General features: G+C 42.9%; 1 protein-coding gene across 3 annotated transcripts in view; it reads right to left on the bottom strand.

Moving 5' to 3' along the window:
* Nucleotides 1-1,446: 1,446 nt before the first annotated feature.
* The window catches only part of nhsa (Nance-Horan syndrome a (congenital cataracts and dental anomalies)), a 61,331-nt gene continuing 43,862 nt past the window's right edge, over nucleotides 1,447-18,915 (bottom strand). Inside the window, exons 2-9 of one of the 3 annotated variants that reach the window (XM_067597674.1) lie at nucleotides 15,229-15,381; nucleotides 13,849-13,982; nucleotides 13,060-13,122; nucleotides 10,919-11,111; nucleotides 9,272-9,403; nucleotides 5,832-8,648; nucleotides 5,139-5,262; nucleotides 1,447-5,060 (exon numbers count right to left, since the gene is read on the bottom strand). In XM_067597674.1, coding sequence (XP_067453775.1) covers nucleotides 4,430-5,060; nucleotides 5,139-5,262; nucleotides 5,832-8,648; nucleotides 9,272-9,403; nucleotides 10,919-11,111; nucleotides 13,060-13,122; nucleotides 13,849-13,982; nucleotides 15,229-15,381 — 4,247 coding nt within the window. In that variant the 3' untranslated portion in view covers nucleotides 1,447-4,429. Of the gene's footprint in view, nucleotides 5,061-5,138; nucleotides 5,263-5,831; nucleotides 8,649-9,271; nucleotides 9,404-10,918; nucleotides 11,112-13,059; nucleotides 13,809-13,848; nucleotides 13,983-15,228; nucleotides 15,382-18,915 lie in introns of those variants that run through there. The other 2 variants (XM_067597675.1, XM_067597676.1) reach the window with 2 other exon arrangements.

Genomic DNA, 18,915 nt, shown 5'->3' with positions numbered 1-18,915 from the left:
TTGACGGGTACCCACTTGGGATACCAAACAGTCCGGGCCTTTGTTTACCTTTTCTTTTTTCCTTCGCTCACAATCTCAGCTCAGTCGACATGCACTGAGAACAAGGCGTTTTTGTCTGTCACAGGCCCAGTTTGACATGAGCCAGAGCAACAAAAAGAATTCTCACTGACTTTAGAGCTGGAGCACGACCATGAAAATGACATGCAGAAATGACACGTTAATAACTGCCGCTAAGCCACAAGTCACCTATGTAGAGAGAAAACTGTTTAGAATTGGACATATATCTTTGAAAAAAAAAGCCCCAGCTGTGTTATTTCTCTGACCAGGACACAAAGAAGCCTAATTTAAATGTATACTCAATTTGCATTAAATTACCCAGTGGAGGTTCTGGTGGATTCAGCTGAAGAACACCCTCTAGTGTTCACTTTAAATCAGAGGCCCCTGCAGTGAGACCCCACACCCCACCCCTGCCACCAGGCCCTGTGCAGGCTGAATCAATAAAAGGCAACACGATCATAAGAATGTGGTAGCATCACAACATAAGAGAGCAGAGATGAAAAATACTGCAAGAGCTTTGACTATTGCTCATATGTTTTGAGGTGTTAATTCTTGCTGTTTTACAGTCAGATTAAGAAACAGCAAAACACACATAAAGGCAGATGTGCTTTAAGTCATGGCAGTCTAAATACACTATAAATATTAAATATTTACTGTACTATGCAAGACATGTGTGTGAAATATGAAACCACTGTGTGTTTTTACTCCTTCCAGTTTGTTTTTGAATCGTTTTAACCCATCTGTCATCAAGCTCATATCACCCAGTTCTTCACTTAGATCTGTACAAAATAGATCATACATTTGATTTTTGTCTTTTTGCTTTTTCTACCAACCTGTGAAACCAAAGGCAAATTGTAATTGTGAGAAATGTCGCCATCTAAAGGTTTAAAGATAAAACTAACACTTTAACAACTTCAGTAAGATGTTTTGACTTGTCACAGCAGATAAAGCACAGGTGGTACTGATAAAATTAATGAGGGCGCTGTTGTATTTAAGTGTCCCAATAAGCCATGACAGTATGACAGTGAGCCAGCACGTGTAATACCACATACACTGAAACTGAATCAGCTAAATGGAATTCAGTCATCATTAAGTTTATTATTAATAAGTGTGTGTTCCAAATACCACAAAAGTACCAAAACCAACAATGTGTTAGTCCGTCTCGCAATACTTTCTGACATTATGAATCATTTCATAATGAAACTGAACTGCTCCCTCCTTAAGATCTAAATCTTTCTGGTCACAAATGTTTATTTTCATTTTTGAAAGAGGTGCAGTCATTTCCTAAAACAGTTGTTAACAAATGTTACTCAAACAGGAGTAAATAGTCAGTTTATTGGGGACTATTTGCAGCAGCGGATTAATACACATTTGGTGCACCAGTGAGTATTTGGTGCAACAGGATGGTGTTTATTTGTCTTTAAGTCAACTACAGTGGCCTTGTTCATTGTAATGAAGGAACATGTCACCCAGTACAACAGTGTGGCTCATTGATGCATTTTTAACCATTCTTGGACAAAAAAGAGCTTTATGGCACAGAGGGATAAGCCGTATCAGACTTTGGATACATAGGAAATGCTTGTTTGTAGGATCACTTTTGGTCTTTTCATGGGATTTGTTGACAATGGGAGAAATATAGAATATCAGTAGACTTATACTTTAATCATGAGATGTTATTTTCACAGAGTTGTTATGCAGCTGATAAAAAGAGCAAATTAACATCACAACTGACCCCAAGAGTCATTTTCAATCGCAGTCACATTTATTTGTCTTTTCATACACTTTTGCTAAGCAGCCTCTTGTGCTAGCAGTTGGCTTTGATAGGATTTACTATGGGATTTCCACAATGCTTACTAAAAAATAAATACAAGACAAAGTGTTCCACAGCTCAAAAATATAGTACAAAGGTTTGAAATTAATGTAAACTTTGAAAACATGTTGTTTTTTTTACATAAGAAACAATTCAACAACCTTTGTGACCATTCCAAAAGTTATCATATTTACAAGTTTGTACAAAAAAAAAAAAAAAAAAACAAAGCTGATAGCTACAGTATAGAGGTTGATCTGAAGTCCAAATGAAATTCATCTAGTACCATAAGTTACACTGTAATTCTTCTTTAGTATTGGGTTTTATGTTTTCAAGAACATTTCAGTCAAGTAAACGAGAAGAGAGAAACTGTTCGATGCCATTAACATGTACACGTTCTAGCCTTTGGCAGAAGCATCTACTCCACTCCTAAAGCGTACTCAAGAGTATGATTATTGTTCAAGGGAAGTCAAACAGCTCCATGTAAAGGTCTATAAATATCTCCAGGTACAGCAAGAGACTTGAAACTTCACAAACGTCACTTTATCAGTGCAAAAAAAAAAAAAAAAAAAATGTTGGAATGAAGGCTCACAGACATAATCCATTGTGTACCCTGTTATATGTCATAGAAATAATGTAGATTATTTAAGTTATAAAAGCTGTCTTTTGAGTTGTATGAAGTTACTGAAAGGAATCATCCATCTGTGGTATTTATTAAGGCCAAAATCAAGCTGATATTTACACTCCCATAGGGCAATATGGCTACATAGACTCTGTCAACTTTGCATAAGGGTTGCTGCGATTAACACCGTATACTTATTATAAAATCATTGTGAATACATGGGACAAAAAACAGACTCAGCGTGTCAGGGTTACAACTAAAACCTCACTTGTAGCTTATGACTGCTAATGCCATCTCTTAATGACAATTATGAGTTGCTTTCCTACTTGTTCTCTGCAACCAGTGTCTCAAATACGTTTTAAAATTTGTCTCTTATAAACAAAATAAGTATCTGAATAAAATAGGCTATTTAAAATACCAGCAAAGCATTGCATAAGTTTCGTGTAAAGATTTCAGTTTTACGTTGGTGTAGACTTATTCTGTGTCAGTTAAAAAAATAAATATATTTAGATTGTTACAACACAGAAAAAATATGAGACCATGGCGAGTTATATTTTTGATGGGGAGAAAAAATAGATGAGCATTTGGTACAAAATAGCAGCAAATGCCAGCAAAATCCAGAACTTTCATCTTTTCGTTACAGATGATAACCTGGCTCCAAATGTAAATCCGACATCCACCATCAAAACCTAAAAAAAAAATCACACACCAACACTTAACCTGCTGAGGCCCAAGCTGCTTCATCACTTATTTTCTTCTTGTTGAACAGAGTAAAATAAGGCATATTTGATCCTCCTGAACACTTTCCACTTGCCTCTTTCGACGATTCGTAAACACACCATGTCAGCAAACCAGAAATGACCATTATTACTTCTTTTTTTTTTCTTTTTTCTTTTTTTTTTAAAACACATATGACCTCCTTGTTCTTCTACTGCTCTCCTGTTTCACAACCTCCAACTTTTTAATCACTTCTTCGACTCCCACGTTAGCACCTGCTCCCTTCCCGTCTCCCGCGATTGTCAAGTTAGTGCTTGGCTTTGACATTTCCTGTCTCACCTCTAATTACTCTTCTTATTGCATGACAGTTTTTAAATGTTGTAATAATATGCTATCTTTGATATAATTTACTATATGCTTTTAAAAAGGACTAAGTAAAATACACAAAAGCATCACACAAAATACAGCTTTTCAGCCATATGAATAGATGCACTGAGGCTTCACATTTTTTTTGCTCCTGTTAGTCCTGATGTTCACTTGGGGGTATCAAAATTATTCAGTAAACTGCCTTGAGGAAATGTACAGATTGTGTCTAATTGCATAGGTATTCACAGAATACATACAGTAAATACAATATATTTTTCTATTTTCACAAGATACTGATAGAAAATGTCAAATTGTGGGATTTTTTTAATAACTTCTGGAGAATAAATTTGACAGCAGAACAGCTAAGATTAAACATGAATGTGTCTAACATGGCTTTGGCTTGACAACAGCCACAGCTATGTTCAAAATGTGCCTTAAAGTAACCAAGCAAAATGTTTTTTGCTTGTCATTTTTGTTCATAAATCATACTTTTTCACAGAGTGCAGATTCTAAATACTCTGATTCTGTTTCCTTTCATGTGGAGGTTTTTTACACATACTGTATATATGAAATCATTTTTTTGAACACAGGTAAAAGTGTTTAATGTATCCACAGACTAACTGAAAAGGAAACAGCTATGAAACTCAGCCACAATCAGTAAATTCATTATTTCTATAACAAAACGGTTCATCCTAATGTTCCATATACCGCATTAACCTCTTCAATGCCCTCACTATGTCTCATATATATATTAAAATTTATTCTGGTCCATTTGTTTGAACTGTAAACTAATTTCATACCTCTTGACAAATTCTACTCTCTCTCTGTACTGGACCACAGTTTGAGGTGGATCCTGTTTTCTACGTGGAGCCCTGCGATGAGCGGTCGTCATGAGGGCTCCCGTCTGAGTTCTCTGTCTCGCCCTCTGAGATCGCCTGCATGGGCGCTGAGAACAGTCTGCTGCGCATGCCGTAGCGGCTGCTGTTGGCGGGCGGGGGGATTCTGGAGCGGCCCTGCCTGGAGGCAGCAGACGTATGGAAGGATTTCAGGGAGAAGCCCTCTGTGTTGGCTTTGGGGTAGGGGCTGGAGACCTGATCTGGTCCTGATTGATCCTGCTGCTGCTGTAGGGGGGAGGCGGACTCTTCGGGTTGTCTGGGTGACTCCATCATGGAATCTGCTGAAGATTTGGGAGTGAGGGGGCTCTTGAGGATCTCTGTAGCTGACATGCGGTAACTAGAGTCAGAGCGGCTTCCCTTTTTAAGCAGCAGCAGTTTGAACTCCTCGTTGGAGGTGCTGGACTTCTTAGCGTTCCTGTAGATGGGCCCGGGGACTCTCTGCAGGCCCGGTGGGGTCGCAGCAGGGGGCGGTGACACCGCTGAGCTCGGGGAGCTAATAGTGCTGCTGGGTGGTGTGTTCCCTGAAGCAGCACTGACGCGGTTTCTAATGCCCAACTCGGTGGAATCCTTCCTTCCCAACACTTTCCTTTTGGACCTGAGAATGAAGACGAGCAATTAAGAATCTCTGCAAACTTATAGCGAACACAAAGAATCTACTTTCCAAACTGTTTACCTGTGTATCATAGCAAACAGATCCTCAGTGGTCCGAGTTTTGGTGGGTGATAGAAACACACTGTCGTCCTCTGGCCTTGACTCATCACTCAGCGGGGATGTTGTGTTGTCACTGGGTGTAGAGTCTGTTAACAGAAATCACTCAACATTCAAATTGTGTAAAATGCCGATCATCAAGTTCCAAGACAGATATCAAAGTCCCAAAGATATTCAGTTTAAAATCATTAAAACAGAGAAAAGCTGAAAATGATCACAGTTGAGAAGTTGGAGCCTGCAAATGTTTGTAATTTGTACTTAATAAATGATTCATAATGTTTATTTAAATCAATATTAGAGGCTTAACAAGGTACAAATATGCAGGAAATTGAAAAAAGACCAGAGAAACATTTGGAAAAAATGTGTTGCAGAAATATGTTTTTTTTTTCTTTTTTCCTTTCCTGTTTATCGTCTTGTGACTCCTCCGATTTGTCATGTGACCCCTTGTGCGGTGCAGACCCCCAGGTTGAGAACCACTGCTCTACACAATTTACAACATCTGTGTTCTTGAACATCATATTGACAATGTGGTTGCTGACTGGTTGGCTGCACGCAAATAAACTAACAAAACTGACAGAGAGAGACAGAGACAGAGAAAAGCAAAAGAACAGAGCTCTGAACAGAGAGTGGCAGAGTATAATGAAACTAAACTACATACCTTTACTGAAGTAATCCTCTGTCTCTGGCGTGGACTCCTCCCTGCCGTCCTGAGAGGCACTTTCGGCTGAAACACCTGATGACTCATAGTCTTCTTTGCTACCTTCCTTACTGATTGGACTTGCTTGCAGAGTCTCTGACTGACCGTCTGTAGCAGGCACTTTATCAAGACTGTTGGTTCTCTTGGGTGAACTGTGCAGAAAAGAGGGAAGACCTGGTTTTATTGGACAAAGTTCTTCTTCAGTCGGCTCAGGTCTTTGCGGTTGTAAAGGCTCGGACTGCGAGCTGCAGTCGGGCGTCTCCGCTGACTCTCTGCACATCTCTGCTTCATGACTAGTGGTGGTCTCAGGGACGTCTATCGATGGCTCCCACTGCAGCCTGAATGCTGTTATACTCTCTAGAGGAGCTGGAGCCTCTCTCGTCTCACTCTGACATGCTGCTCCTCCATCTGCAAGCTCTTCATTTGATGTAAACACTGATTCACATGACTGCTTTGACGGTGTGTGATGTTGATGTGAGTTGTGCAACAGTGCACTCCTCAGCTCTAATGATTTGCTGCTGGGAAGTGTGCTAGTTAAGTTCACAGTGGGGCATCTGAATCTGGAGGATGTTTCATCATTGTGACTTCCTTCATGCTCCTTATTGATGGATCGGAGCTGAACTGAGTGCAGCACAGTGGGTGTGATGGACATGGAGGGGGCGTTAAACACCTCTGAGTTGAGAGGTGCTGCAGGTTTGGCTGACACTGCAGGTTTTTGATTATTTTGGTGAGGAAATTGTAACTGAGTCCTGTAAGCTGAAGCCTTGTTGCTGACACTATGAAGGGCACTTAAGTCGAGGTGGGAGGGAGGGATGATCGGCAACTCCAGGTCTCTCTTGGAGGTGGCTCCATCCCTGCAGGACAACGACGAAAGAGACGACTTCCTCTCTGGGACTTTGGGCTTCCTCTTGCCGCTGGCTGGTGACAGCGGCCCGGGAAAGAAGGCGGAGGGGAACGAGGAGGTGGGGGTTTCTGATTGACTGGAGTAGCCGCTGGATGGGCTGGCCAGACCTGCTAGTTTCTCTGGAGATGTTAGCTTGAACTCTCCCTCCACTGATGGAAGTGAGGGTGTGGTGGCCCTGGAGCCAGACTGCGATGTCTGAGACTCAGAGCTTTCCTGCGACTTGATGCATTCGATAACAGTCGTACCCGTCGCTGTGCTGGAGTTGGACAAAGATCGGTAAGGATCGCTGGATTTTAAATCATTCAGGAGCCAGAGATCTGCATAGTCTGACTGCACAACCCCCTCGTCTTTGAATGAATGTGCATCTGTGGAGCTGAACACGCCTAAGTCAGGTAGATCGACCGAGCCCTCAACCCCCCAGACCCTGAGGGGCTCTCTGACTAGTGAGGAGTTTTCTATATGAGAGCCAGACAACATCATCTGCAGTTTCCTCTCCTTGGAAGACAGTGGAAGCTGCTGTCCACAGGTAATCTTTGGTTCTTTCTTTTCGGGGATGCTTCCCTCACTGCATATTTTCCTTAAAGATGAGCTCCTTTTAGGTGGAGACGGCTTCGCCTTTGGTTTCCTTAAAGAGAGGCAGCGTCTCCCAAGAGTCATGTGGCGACTCAAGTCAGACAGGCCACAGTCAGAGCCAGAGGCTGCATAGTTGTAAGTGAAGCTTCTGCTACCTTTAAGACCACAGTCAAAGTGCATGGAGGTGTAGTAGCCTTCAGTGTCTACAGAGTAGTGTGAGACGGTGTCTGCTTTCTCTGACAGCGGCTTGTCAGAGAAGCTGCTCTCACAGGTGGCCATGCTGGTGAAGCTGGGGCAGCCCAGGCTGCTCTCAGCCTCTCTGCTTGGCTCAGGGCTGAAGTCTTGTGGGCGAGGAGGGTCCGGGTGAGGGTAGCTCCACTCCTCAACGGGAGTGCTGACCCCTACTTCCTCTAATATGTCCATAGCTGTGGAGGAGAAGGAGCCTGCCCGCTGGGTCCTGAGGCCCTGGTAGTGGTCCAGCATGAAGCCAGTCTGGTCGTCGTTGGCATGAGTGGCAGCGTTCAGGGAGAGCTCGGAGTCACAGTGTGAGGAGCCGGTGAGCGGTGGAGAGGCTGCCGGGGGGATTGTTTCTGAGGTCTGGGAAGGGCAGGTGGAGCTGCTCCCGCTCCAGTTCCCACTAGAAGACTGGTGATCCTCCTTATGGTCCATCTGGCCTCCTAGCACCCCTGCAGCTGAGACTGAGTGTACTGGGCTACTGAAGGTGTCTGAACTGGATGATATGTCACAGCTGCCCATGTCGACCTTCCTGGGCAGCTGTGATCGGGTTCTCTCTATCCAGCTGCGCTCCGGACTCTCTGACAGCTGCGTGTACTTCAGGCTCACCAGCTGGCGGCCGGACATGGCCTGATCATCCGTGCTCTCTTCTTCATCTTTCAGAATCCGCTCCCCAGGTCCAGGCAGGAAGTCCTCTGTATCAAAGGGGGAGAGCTCCTCCTCATCATCGCTGTCATTGTGGCCGTTGCCTATCATCCGGCTCCCGTCTCGGGGCAGGCTGCGGGAGCGCAGGCGTGCGCCCACCGAGGCAGTGAACATGGCGTCAGAGCTGTCCTGCAGGGAGGAGATGTTGCCTGCAGAGTAGGAGAGGGAAAGCGGGGCTCCCTGGCCTCGCTGGGCCCTGATCCTCCTCCGAGACGGCGCTCCTGAGATCAGAAAGTCTTCTGTCTGGCAACCTGAGTCTCTGGTGCTGAGATGGCTGGCCAGCTCCTCGTTGGAAGGAGTGATATCTAGGCTGGCATGAACTATCACGGTCCGTTCTCTGGAACCAGGAGAGTCATCGGAGTCTGAGAGAAGAAAGAAGAACAGGTAACAAAAACATGAGATGAGCACACTTTATTGCTTTTTATACATTTGTATAATATATGTTTCTTAGACTCATATTTCACTATCTCAGTGTGTTTGTCACATTTAAACCTTATATTTGTCAGGGTTTAAGGCGTTGAAAATGAATCACATCATCCCTGGTTTGAGTCAGACTTTTGTTGCATGTGACTGAACATCTCTCTCTCTCCCCTCACTTCCTGTCTTCTCTCTACTGTTGCCTGTCTAATAAAAGCTTAAAATGGCCTGAAAAATAACTTAAAAAGAACAAAGGAAGACTTAAAATATGCCTCAAATCACACGTAGATGTCTTTCAAATTCATACTGTGGGTTAGATTTTAACTCTTAATGGTAGATGCACTGATTGCTTAGTAACACTATAAGCATCATTGTTTCTACAATGAAAGAATGCCATAGTATTTATTTTTATCTCTTAACAAAAAACATTTTTTTGTTTAAGTGACACCGATAGCAGAATCACTATCATCAATAATACCTTCAGTTTACTTCAATAGCAACAGACTGAATGAAATGTAAGTTATCACGTGTGTATGTGACAGACAGGCAGAGTCAATAAGTAACATACCTAAATCTTGCTGCACCTGTCTGGGAACGCCGGCGACAGTCCTCCGTCTCCTCAGCTTCCTCCTCCTCTGAAGCACAGACTGCGAGTGAACGAGGGAGCAGCGCACACTAGCATCTCTGTCAAAGCCAACCCCTGCAACGGAGACGGGACATGTGAGGAATCTTTGTTTAGTGGCAACGGCAGCGAGTCCTTCTTTAACTCTCACGCTGACTTGTTGAAAAATAAAAGAAGAAAAAAAATTTACGACACTTGGCTGAACTGAATTAGATATTCTACAAAAATAGCAGTCAAGAGTCGAGGACAACTATCTGATGAAGCTGAAAGCCACAGAGCCTGGATGTGTTTAAAGTAATGTCTCTGGTTTCTGAATGATTTAAAATCCACATCATAAAATGTGTGACACAGAACTAATAAAAGCCTGCTGTGAAGGTTTCTGCTTCAGTTTTGTTGTGTTTCCTCCTCGTTTTCCTGCCTCTCCCTCACCACACGTTATGACTATCATGTGATAGCAGGTCAGGCCTTTTCAGCACCATAGCAATCGCTGGACTTTGCTTACAATGTGCATTTTTCTCTCGACTGTCTCTGACTCAGCCAGTGTTGGCGTACAACTCTCCTTTTGAGTCAATGCGAGCGCGAGTAAATAACATTGGGCAAGCCTTTTCAACAATTTGGACAGAACTAATTGGCATTCATGTCACAGCAACTTGCCTCTTTGCAATCGCAGGCACAAAGCGTCGAAGCATGAGAAAGAAAGTTAACGGGGACACAAAGCATGACTTGCACATTGAGAGTGATTCTCCGTGGCAACATTAACGCTTTTGATAATGACGGGGGTTTTAAAATTAATAGCCCAATTTCCAAAATTATAGCAACTAAGTCATTGTTAGCCACAATAACTGTACAGTGTTAATGAGTGTTAATTAGGAGTGCCAAAACTCAGCAGCAAACAGGAGCCACTGTGTGCGAGAAACACTGACTGTTAGCTTAGCTTCCTAACACTGGCAGATACTGTATGTTAAACTACAGTAAATGTTAAAAGAATAGTTTGATATTTTTTTTGCAAATATACTATTTAGTTTTTTTGCTGAGCTCTACATGAGAAAATCGATACGACTCACATTTCTGCCCATTAAATATGAAACCACAACCAGCACCCAGTTAGCTTATATTAGCATAAAAGCTAGAAGCAGGAGGAAACAGCTAGCTTGGCTCTGTCCAAATACACCTCCAGAACTCACTATTTAACATGTTATATCTCGGTTTTATACAGATTAAACATATAACATGTTAATTTGTGAGCTTTAGAGATGTTGGTAGGTGTTTTTGTTTGGACAGAGCTAGCTAACTGTTTCACCTTGTTTCCAGTCTTTAGCTAACTGTCTACTGGTAGCAGCTTCATACTTAATGGGCAGATATGATAGTGGTCTCAATCTAACTCTGTAAGAAAACAAATAAGCACATTTCCCAAAATGTCAAACTATTAAAGAAAAAAGACCTAAAGAAAGCTGATATTGCGAAAGGAGAGAAAGAAATGACAAACTCTCCAAAGAAAGCAGTTTGAGAAAACTGCACCACAGCTCAATCCTGTCACAAAAAACAGATCCAGACAAAAAAAAAAAAAACAAACATTTAGTGCTTTTAATTTACCGGTCACATTAATGGGGATGACACATGAGGTGATCACTTGGGAATGGCTTTTCATTCTTTCCTCTGGGGTGGGCAGCGGCAGGGCTTTAGACCAGTTAGTCTGCTTGTCCAGGGTGGAGGGGATGTTAGGGATGGGAAACTTAGACCGGTGACCTAGAGCCACCCCGTCAGAGTCGGGGTCAGAGGACGCAGCCTGCAACAGATGGATATTTGCATGGTTAGGTTGTTAAGGTTAGGCAGCATTGCGTGAGAATGGTACAGCGGAGCTTTAAAAACATGATCAAACTCTGCTTCTGGCAGGGGAATGTGCTGCTGTGTCGAGTGCGGCGATTAAAGTCAGGAATTAAATTTGTATTGTCAAATGCTGAGTGTTTATCTGGGAAAGAGCAGAAGACTAGATGCAGAGATTGGTGTTTTATTAATCTGCAGCAAAGACTGTCTGAGCAGTGAATCAATACACACATCTCCTTCCAGGAGCTGAGTTTCATGTTGAGAGCGCAAAGAAACCATTAAATAATGAAAATGAAAAGCATGCCTGAGGGACAGAGAGAGAATGGAAAGCACAAGAAACATTGAATAAGTTTCATGCAAAAATCAAAATGCACAAAGGAGAAATGAAGAATTTAAAACATTGTGTACCTGAATACAACTTAATAGCACTGACAGCCCAACTGTATCCAAGCTTGGAAAAATGTCAGACCGATAAAAAAAAGTTTGGCAGACACTCACTGTTCAGCACATGTCATGATAAATTCTGCTGCGAGAAAGAGGAGACGTCTCCTTTGCTCAACAACTACTACACGGGACTGAAATGTGACAAACAGTGTAAACAGTCATTTCCAGTTACAACATGCTGCTTTGGAAACTCTTAGGTCATGCTCTGACAATCTGTGGCACCTATCCGAGTCTCCTGCATAATAACGACTCTCCGGAAATATTTGAGAGGAAATACTCATTCCTCTGAACGGCAGCCTCAGCATCAATCACTGTACAGTCCTCCCCTCTGAATACTCCACAAGTCCAACTCCTTTTTCCGTGGGCCTCTTCGCACTTCACACAAACTTAAACACTGCACATCCCCTATAACTTATGTCCCCATGCTACATGAAGTTAGGCTATTAAGTTCTTACCTTGAGATTCCTACAGAGAGGCACATGTGAAACTGGGAGTGATTCTCAGGCCGAACTGGTTCCCACCTCCACGACCCGACAACCTCCCACCCCCCATTAAAAGCCAGCTCTTGAGCCTTTGTGCTCTCTGTTCCCAGCAGACCAATGAGACCCTGACAAAACACTGGCCACAAAAGAAACCGGTTTCCTTGGAAACTTCTCCCAACTAGTAGGGGAAAAAAAAAAAATCAAAGGGAGAGCATTTACAGCTGATTTGTCTCAAGAACAGAAAGGCGGTTTTAGGAGTGTCTGAGAGGATGGATGAGCGAGACGAAAGAGTGGCGAATGGGTACAAAAAAAAAAAAGAAAGGGACGGTGGACAGTAGAGAAGAGTGGACACATACAGGATGAGAGAGGAGGAGGAAGAGGCAGTCATAAGAAAAAAAAAAAAAAAGGAGTGGCAGTGTTTAGGCCCGTCCAAATGCTCGTTTCTCTACAGCGGGCATCGAGCGTGATACATTTGGTGAAAAAACAGCAGCTTTTAGGGAGAGAAACATGAGGCTGTCAGCTCTTTCAGGGATGGGTGCAGTGAAGAAACCACAGCACAGAGGGATCATGGGTAATCACAGACGCAAGCTCAGAGAAGTCAACCCTATCATTAGAGAAACCCCGGCTGCTGGGCGGCTGTGACTGCGGCCCTCACACACACATTCCTCACATACTGAGAGCTCAAAGCCCTGGCCCTTCACATGAGCTCCAACAACAACAGTACGTAAATGTATGACGCGTCGGCGTGGATGAAACTTTCAAGTGGTGCTCTCTTTCAGTTACAGGACTGTACTAGCGCATGTTTCTAACTGGGTGGAGCAGGGAGCTACAGCTGCTGGATGAAAAGCTGCATTGAGAAGGCATGCATTTAAAAAGATATTCATTATGTAAATTAGAAGAAGTCGGGTAAGGAGTTGTGTAATATAGTGTTAGAAGGAACACACACAGGAGTGAGGAGGGAGGGAAGGAGGGAGGGACCAGTACCTTTCTGCTCCAGGGAGTGAAGCGGCAACATTCGGTAGGGGAGGAGGAGCGGGTGGTGTCAAACTGAATTACAGGGCAAAAACAAAAAAAAGGACAACAGAGACAAATGACAAAAATGAACATGGAGATATCTGACGCCAACATACACAGACAAAAAAAAAAAAAAAGACAACACTGGGGTAACCTTTGTGAGGAGAGATATGTGGACTGTGAAATACATTTGAGGCAGGGCAGGTTGATGAGCTGGAAACAACAACAACAAAAAAACTTCCTGAATGATTTATGCTACATGTATTCTCAGGCTGTTGATCTATGAAACATAAAGTTCATTTTAAAAAAAGGGTTGTCAAATAAAATATATACAACCATGCTCTGCACAGACAACATGAGGCACATTACAAACACTGCACACTTCCCTCTTTACCTGTGTTTGTGCTAACTGTGTTGTTGCATCTCTAACATGCCTCTCTGGCTGCTTGGAGGAAGAAATATGGATTTCACTTGCATCAAAATCTAAGCACAACAAGTATGTAAATCATCTCCATGCATGTGTAAAGCATTTTTTTCTCCATGAAATAAACAATTCCCTTAAAAAAATCATTCAGAATACAAAATAATTAACATGTGTATTCAATTCAATGCAACAAATGAACTTACAGTCTGTTGATTCAATTTGCTAAGTGACAAATCCTAATGTTCCCTGACTTCCAAAAACTCATAATGAAATGTAAAAACGTCTAGAAGAAAAGCTGTGAGCATCTAAAGAGAGATTAATGTTGTTCATCTCACCGTGGTTAAATTTGTTCCTTTCTTCTGTTGCCTCTGGTTGATGTCTGGGGAGGGGTACATGGGCATCGGGGGCACGGCCGAGATCGAGATGGTGACTCTGCGCTCCCTGCTGCCTGATCGTCTCTGCTGGTGATCTGTAACAAGATGCAAGTACAACAGTGGAGACACGCTGAGTGTAAACTCCACACATACACATAAGGGGGAAAGATGAAAGATGTTCAAAATCTATTTAACCACAAATTGGAAGAACAATTAAATCAAAGCGCAAAACTAAAGAGAGCGGACACAATACAATACAAAGCGATCGATACTAAAGGCCTGTAATGAATACTGGCTCTGTGAAGCTTTTAATGTTCAGTCATTGAGTCAGAGAGATGGGGATGAAACGCTATAGCCTGTGTAGTTAACAGTGTTATATTGGATTGCATTAGCGTTCTTATCCATTTGTCTGCTCTAGGGGATTGACAAAATAATTTAATCCTATTTTTAAATGTGCACATTTCCACACAATGAAATCAACAATAACCATGCAATCTGAACAATTACCAGAGCGGTAATCAATGCAGCAGAACAAGAGATGTTGTCTTTTTCGTTCCATCCATTCTTCTTACTTGTCAAAACCTGACGCCTACATTACCCACAATGCAACTCAACCACTAACAGTTGAGTTGGAGATTCAATGTGTTATACTAGTAGTGGCTAGCCTTAAGCAGAGATTAGGAGCAGACTACACAGGTCTGGTAAACTCACTTCTTTTTAACTTCACACCTCCAGATTTTTGTCACTTTCACACTTGTAGTCTGCAGCCCCAAATCACTTGAGGCAATTTATCAGACTTTGTGCAGCTCCCTCTGGCACCACAAAAGGCTTTATACAACTTTTTGTCACACATGCAATAGTATAAAACCTGTAAAATTGGTGCACTTCTCCTTTAATGAGAAGTGAAATTTTTGAGTCTCTAATATGAACGTTAAAAGCTTCACAAAAATATGATTAATTACAGTGCTACTGCATTATATTGTATTGTACAGGTGTTTATATATTTGTGTCCATCCCTATAAAAGCACATTTGTAGCGTATGTCACCTGCTGGCTCACACTTTTCCTGCACTTCTTACATCTAGTGTGCAGTTACATCATATGTCCACTAGGGGGCAGGATGAGACCAGAATGACAGAGTGGGAGTATCTCAGAGGTGACTTTTTAAATGATGTTAAACACAAAGTATACAAAGAGGATGCTTTTGAATGAAAATGTGAGATTAAAAATGGACAGCAGGATTAATTGGGAAGGACAGACTCATAAAGAGAAGGTAAACTATGGAGCAGCTGTTTGGCTTTTCCTCTGTGTTGAGGTCAGTTCGGGTGTCAGAGGGCCTCACCTTGGTGCAGGGCCCACAGGCTGAAGCTGGCTTCCCTGTGGAGCTCTTCTACGCATGCTGGCCGTGTGGAGGGGTGGAAAACGTTCCTCTGCTGGTGCCAGGGAGCTTGGTAGTGTGACGTCAGCTTACTCTCCACATCCAGGTTAGACACCGCTGTAAGAGGGACGGACCCGGTCAGACATCTCCACATCAATTACAACACACACATTACCGCTTCAAGTGCTCTTTCATATCTTTCTTGATTAATGAGGTACAGCACATGGCAGCAGTTATAATGGAAAGGCAACTTGCTTTCATCACGAGGGAAAGCCTTGCTGAGCTCCACAGGTTCTGGTAAGGAAAGCTTTAAATTTCCACTCTGGCATATTTGTGGTGATATGCTGGTTTGGATCATTAAGGTGAACAGTCTCAACAGTCTGAGCTCCATAGTCTCAGAAAATTGTAACTGATTAGGTTTCCATTACGGCGACAATGTGGTGCCGTGACAGCAGCTGAGATGACTAACTAATATTTTGGGATCTAAGCTGAAGATGGAATACCAGACTCACGTTCAGAGCCAAATCCTGAGAAAAGAAAGCGGGATAGTCAGATCCAGTGTTAATAGGACAATAGCCTGTTTACTAATGCAATGCTATAACCTACAGCCACACAAAGGCTTATTACTGCAACCTGACGCTGTGACTTTCATCCTCTAAACATTGACCAGTACCTGGAGTAATCTCCCCGCTCCCCCTCACACCTCCTCGGGTTACAGAGAGGGAGATGCTCGGCTCTCAAGTTACACATAATGTATGGAGGGGCTGGACGAGGGGGAGAAGTCTATATTATGAAAAGAGCTGTTTTGTCTTTATGATGTTCACTGCTTGAAATACATGAAAGAGTTATACAATATGCATTAGCTATAAATAAGATGAACACAGGAGTAAAGAATGATCATTAATCAGGCGCCTGTTGACACTGGTATCCACAAGGAAATGAAACACCTCCCCATCTAAGGAAACTGTTGAAGATTAACACCGTGAAGCCTTTGCTTCAGCAGACAACCTATCTGTCAGTCTTCTTCTACCTGGCTGACATTTCTGGGCTTCTCCTTGACCTGGCAGCTTTAGTGAAACACATTCTGTCTGGCCTCCATGTCTACTGGGAGGCAGCTTTGGCAGAGCAGGCTCCAAGATCCCCTTTGTAGTGCAGCCAGAAGCCAACATTAGTCTCTTTCACTCAAAAAAGACAAATTTAACTGCTGATCACTGCTAACAAAGGTCAGGAAGACTGTGCGCAGTGTCACTCTGAAGCTCAGCCGACTGCTGATCAAACTGCTGCGCATGTTATGTGATTTTCTGGCGGCGGCACTTCTATGAAATCTCTGACAGGTCCTTTCCTAGAAACGCGGTGCCATGCAATCCCAGGAGAGGGAACATGTTTATGTGTTATCCAGAGACAACCTGAGGTTTTCCATAAAACACCCCAGAGTGATCTAAAAGCCCTCTGCGGTGACCTTGTTGACCTAAAAAACAAGCTCTGTGCTATGTCTCCTGCTTAGCTGTGGATGCAGGAGGTGAACGCATCAAAGAGAAGATTTACATATGTGGAGCAACGGTACTTTTCTTGCTGTATAATATGTTTGTTGTGACTACGTGAGCAGGGCAAAAACTTTGTTATTATTTCTCGTCATCCATTGAAATCGTACTGTGATGATAATATGATCATATCATGTTATCAGGTTATAAAATCATGTTGTCCAAATGAGCAATTTCAAGCAAATGATAGTTTAAAGCTAATAAAATGTGTTCTGACTTTAACAGACGAGCTACACAAAAAAGATACTGTATATCGTGTTAATTACGATAGTTTTTGAGGTGCTGTTCGGCATATTTCTGAACTTTGGACAGAGATCAGGCTAGCTGTTTTCTCTGCTTCTAGTCTTTATCCTGAGCTAAACTAACCACCTCCTGCCTCTAGCTACATAATAATCATAATTATCTCACAGACATGAGAGTGATATCAATCTTCTCATCTCAATCTTAGAAAGAACCGCTACAACTCTACCTTTAATATTGTGATACTGGTTTCCACCATACTGCCCAACACTAGTGACTATGCTTATATAGACGAATGACAAATTAAAGGTTAAACCAACATACAGTGATTTAGGAAGGACTTGTGCCACCTGAACAGTTTCAACACTCCTTCTCATTGATTCTGAACGTCTCTTAAACTCTACTACAGTGATAAACACTATTCCTCCAAAACTATTCCTTCCGCCCATTTGGTGCATTAATGATGGTGGAGAACACTGTCTGACATGTTGCTCTAACATTTTCCATAGATGTTCAGTTGGTTTGAAATCTGGTGACTACGACTGTGATTCACATCATTCTCATACTCATGTCTTGTAAGACAGCATGGGTGTTTCTTTTAATTTGTCACCCGCCTGTATGTGTGTGGCAAAACATAAATTCACACACATCTACTGAACTTCAAACTTGCCCGACACGACTAATTATAATGTATTTCTGCTGTGGATTGCGGTAAGATCTTAGTAACTGGTGATAACCATGCTGTTTGTCAGCCTCTCCCCTCCCTTCCTCCCTGCTGAGATATGAACTGCTGGCCCTGCTGTGACACCCTTAATGTCTCCAGCAAACTGAAAACCCATTTGACAACAATAACAACAACAACTAGGGCACAGATTGTGCTCTGTATGCTTGACTCCATTCAACTTTCCCTGTTTTTATCTTCCCCCGGCTAAAAAACACATCAGGCCTTCCATTCACCTCACTCATGGAAACCTCTGACTTTTAGTTCAGTGTGGGTGAGGAGCAAAGCATGAGTGCATGAAAAGTCTCTAAAGAGGTTTTCATAGAGAGAGAGAAGCCAGGTCCATATGGGGAAACCCTTTAACGGGAGAGCAGTGGTCAGCTGTTACCCCAAAGGAGGCCAAAGAAAACACATCAGCCCTCAGTCATCTCATTGACCTCTTGGCAGCTTTCTCTTCTCTTTCACAGCCTCGCTGAGTGATCCTCAACACGGCCGTGCTGAGACAAATGAGCCACATGGCCTCAGGTGAGAAGAAAAACAAGACTTTCAGCTGAAACGTCTAAGATGAGCTGACACTTTTAAGGATTTCCAGTGTATGCTATTAGACTTTCCTCTTAAGTTTTTTTTTTAATGAGCGAGACGTCTCTCTAATCCTCTTCCCTCTTACTTATTTCCACTCAGAATCATCCTGAGAACTTTCCCGGTGAGGTGAAATCACGCAGTCTATTATCTGCGCTCTGACACCGCCTATCAATCTCTGCTTCTCCTCCTCATCTGCAGCAGGATCATACCCACCCCCAATAACCTCACCGCTATCTGCCCTGCCAGCAGGCCTGCAGGCCAGGAGGAGAAGGGGGGATGAAAGCCTGCATCCCCAGACTGCTGCCTCTGCCTTGTAATTTACTCAGCATTGGCCCAGACAGGAGCCAAGCCAAAACCCCTTACACCCACACTCACACTCTCACACACCTACAATTTGCCAGCGGCCTGGGAGAACACAGCCGCAGATGTCAGTCATTGGGTCACACTTAGATAAGAAATGCTTGTTCTGAACAAGACGATGTAGGAATATTGTATCGGCAACTTGGTGAGTTGCTCCTACAATATCAGTAGTCGGGTTCATACTCATGTGACAAAGGTTAAACTGAG

Source organism: Thunnus thynnus, chromosome 8 (genome assembly GCF_963924715.1).
Source record: "Thunnus thynnus chromosome 8, fThuThy2.1, whole genome shotgun sequence".
In the NCBI taxonomy this organism is placed as follows: domain Eukaryota; kingdom Metazoa; phylum Chordata; class Actinopteri; order Scombriformes; family Scombridae; genus Thunnus; species Thunnus thynnus.
This window is presented reverse-complemented; position numbering and strand designations above follow the sequence as displayed.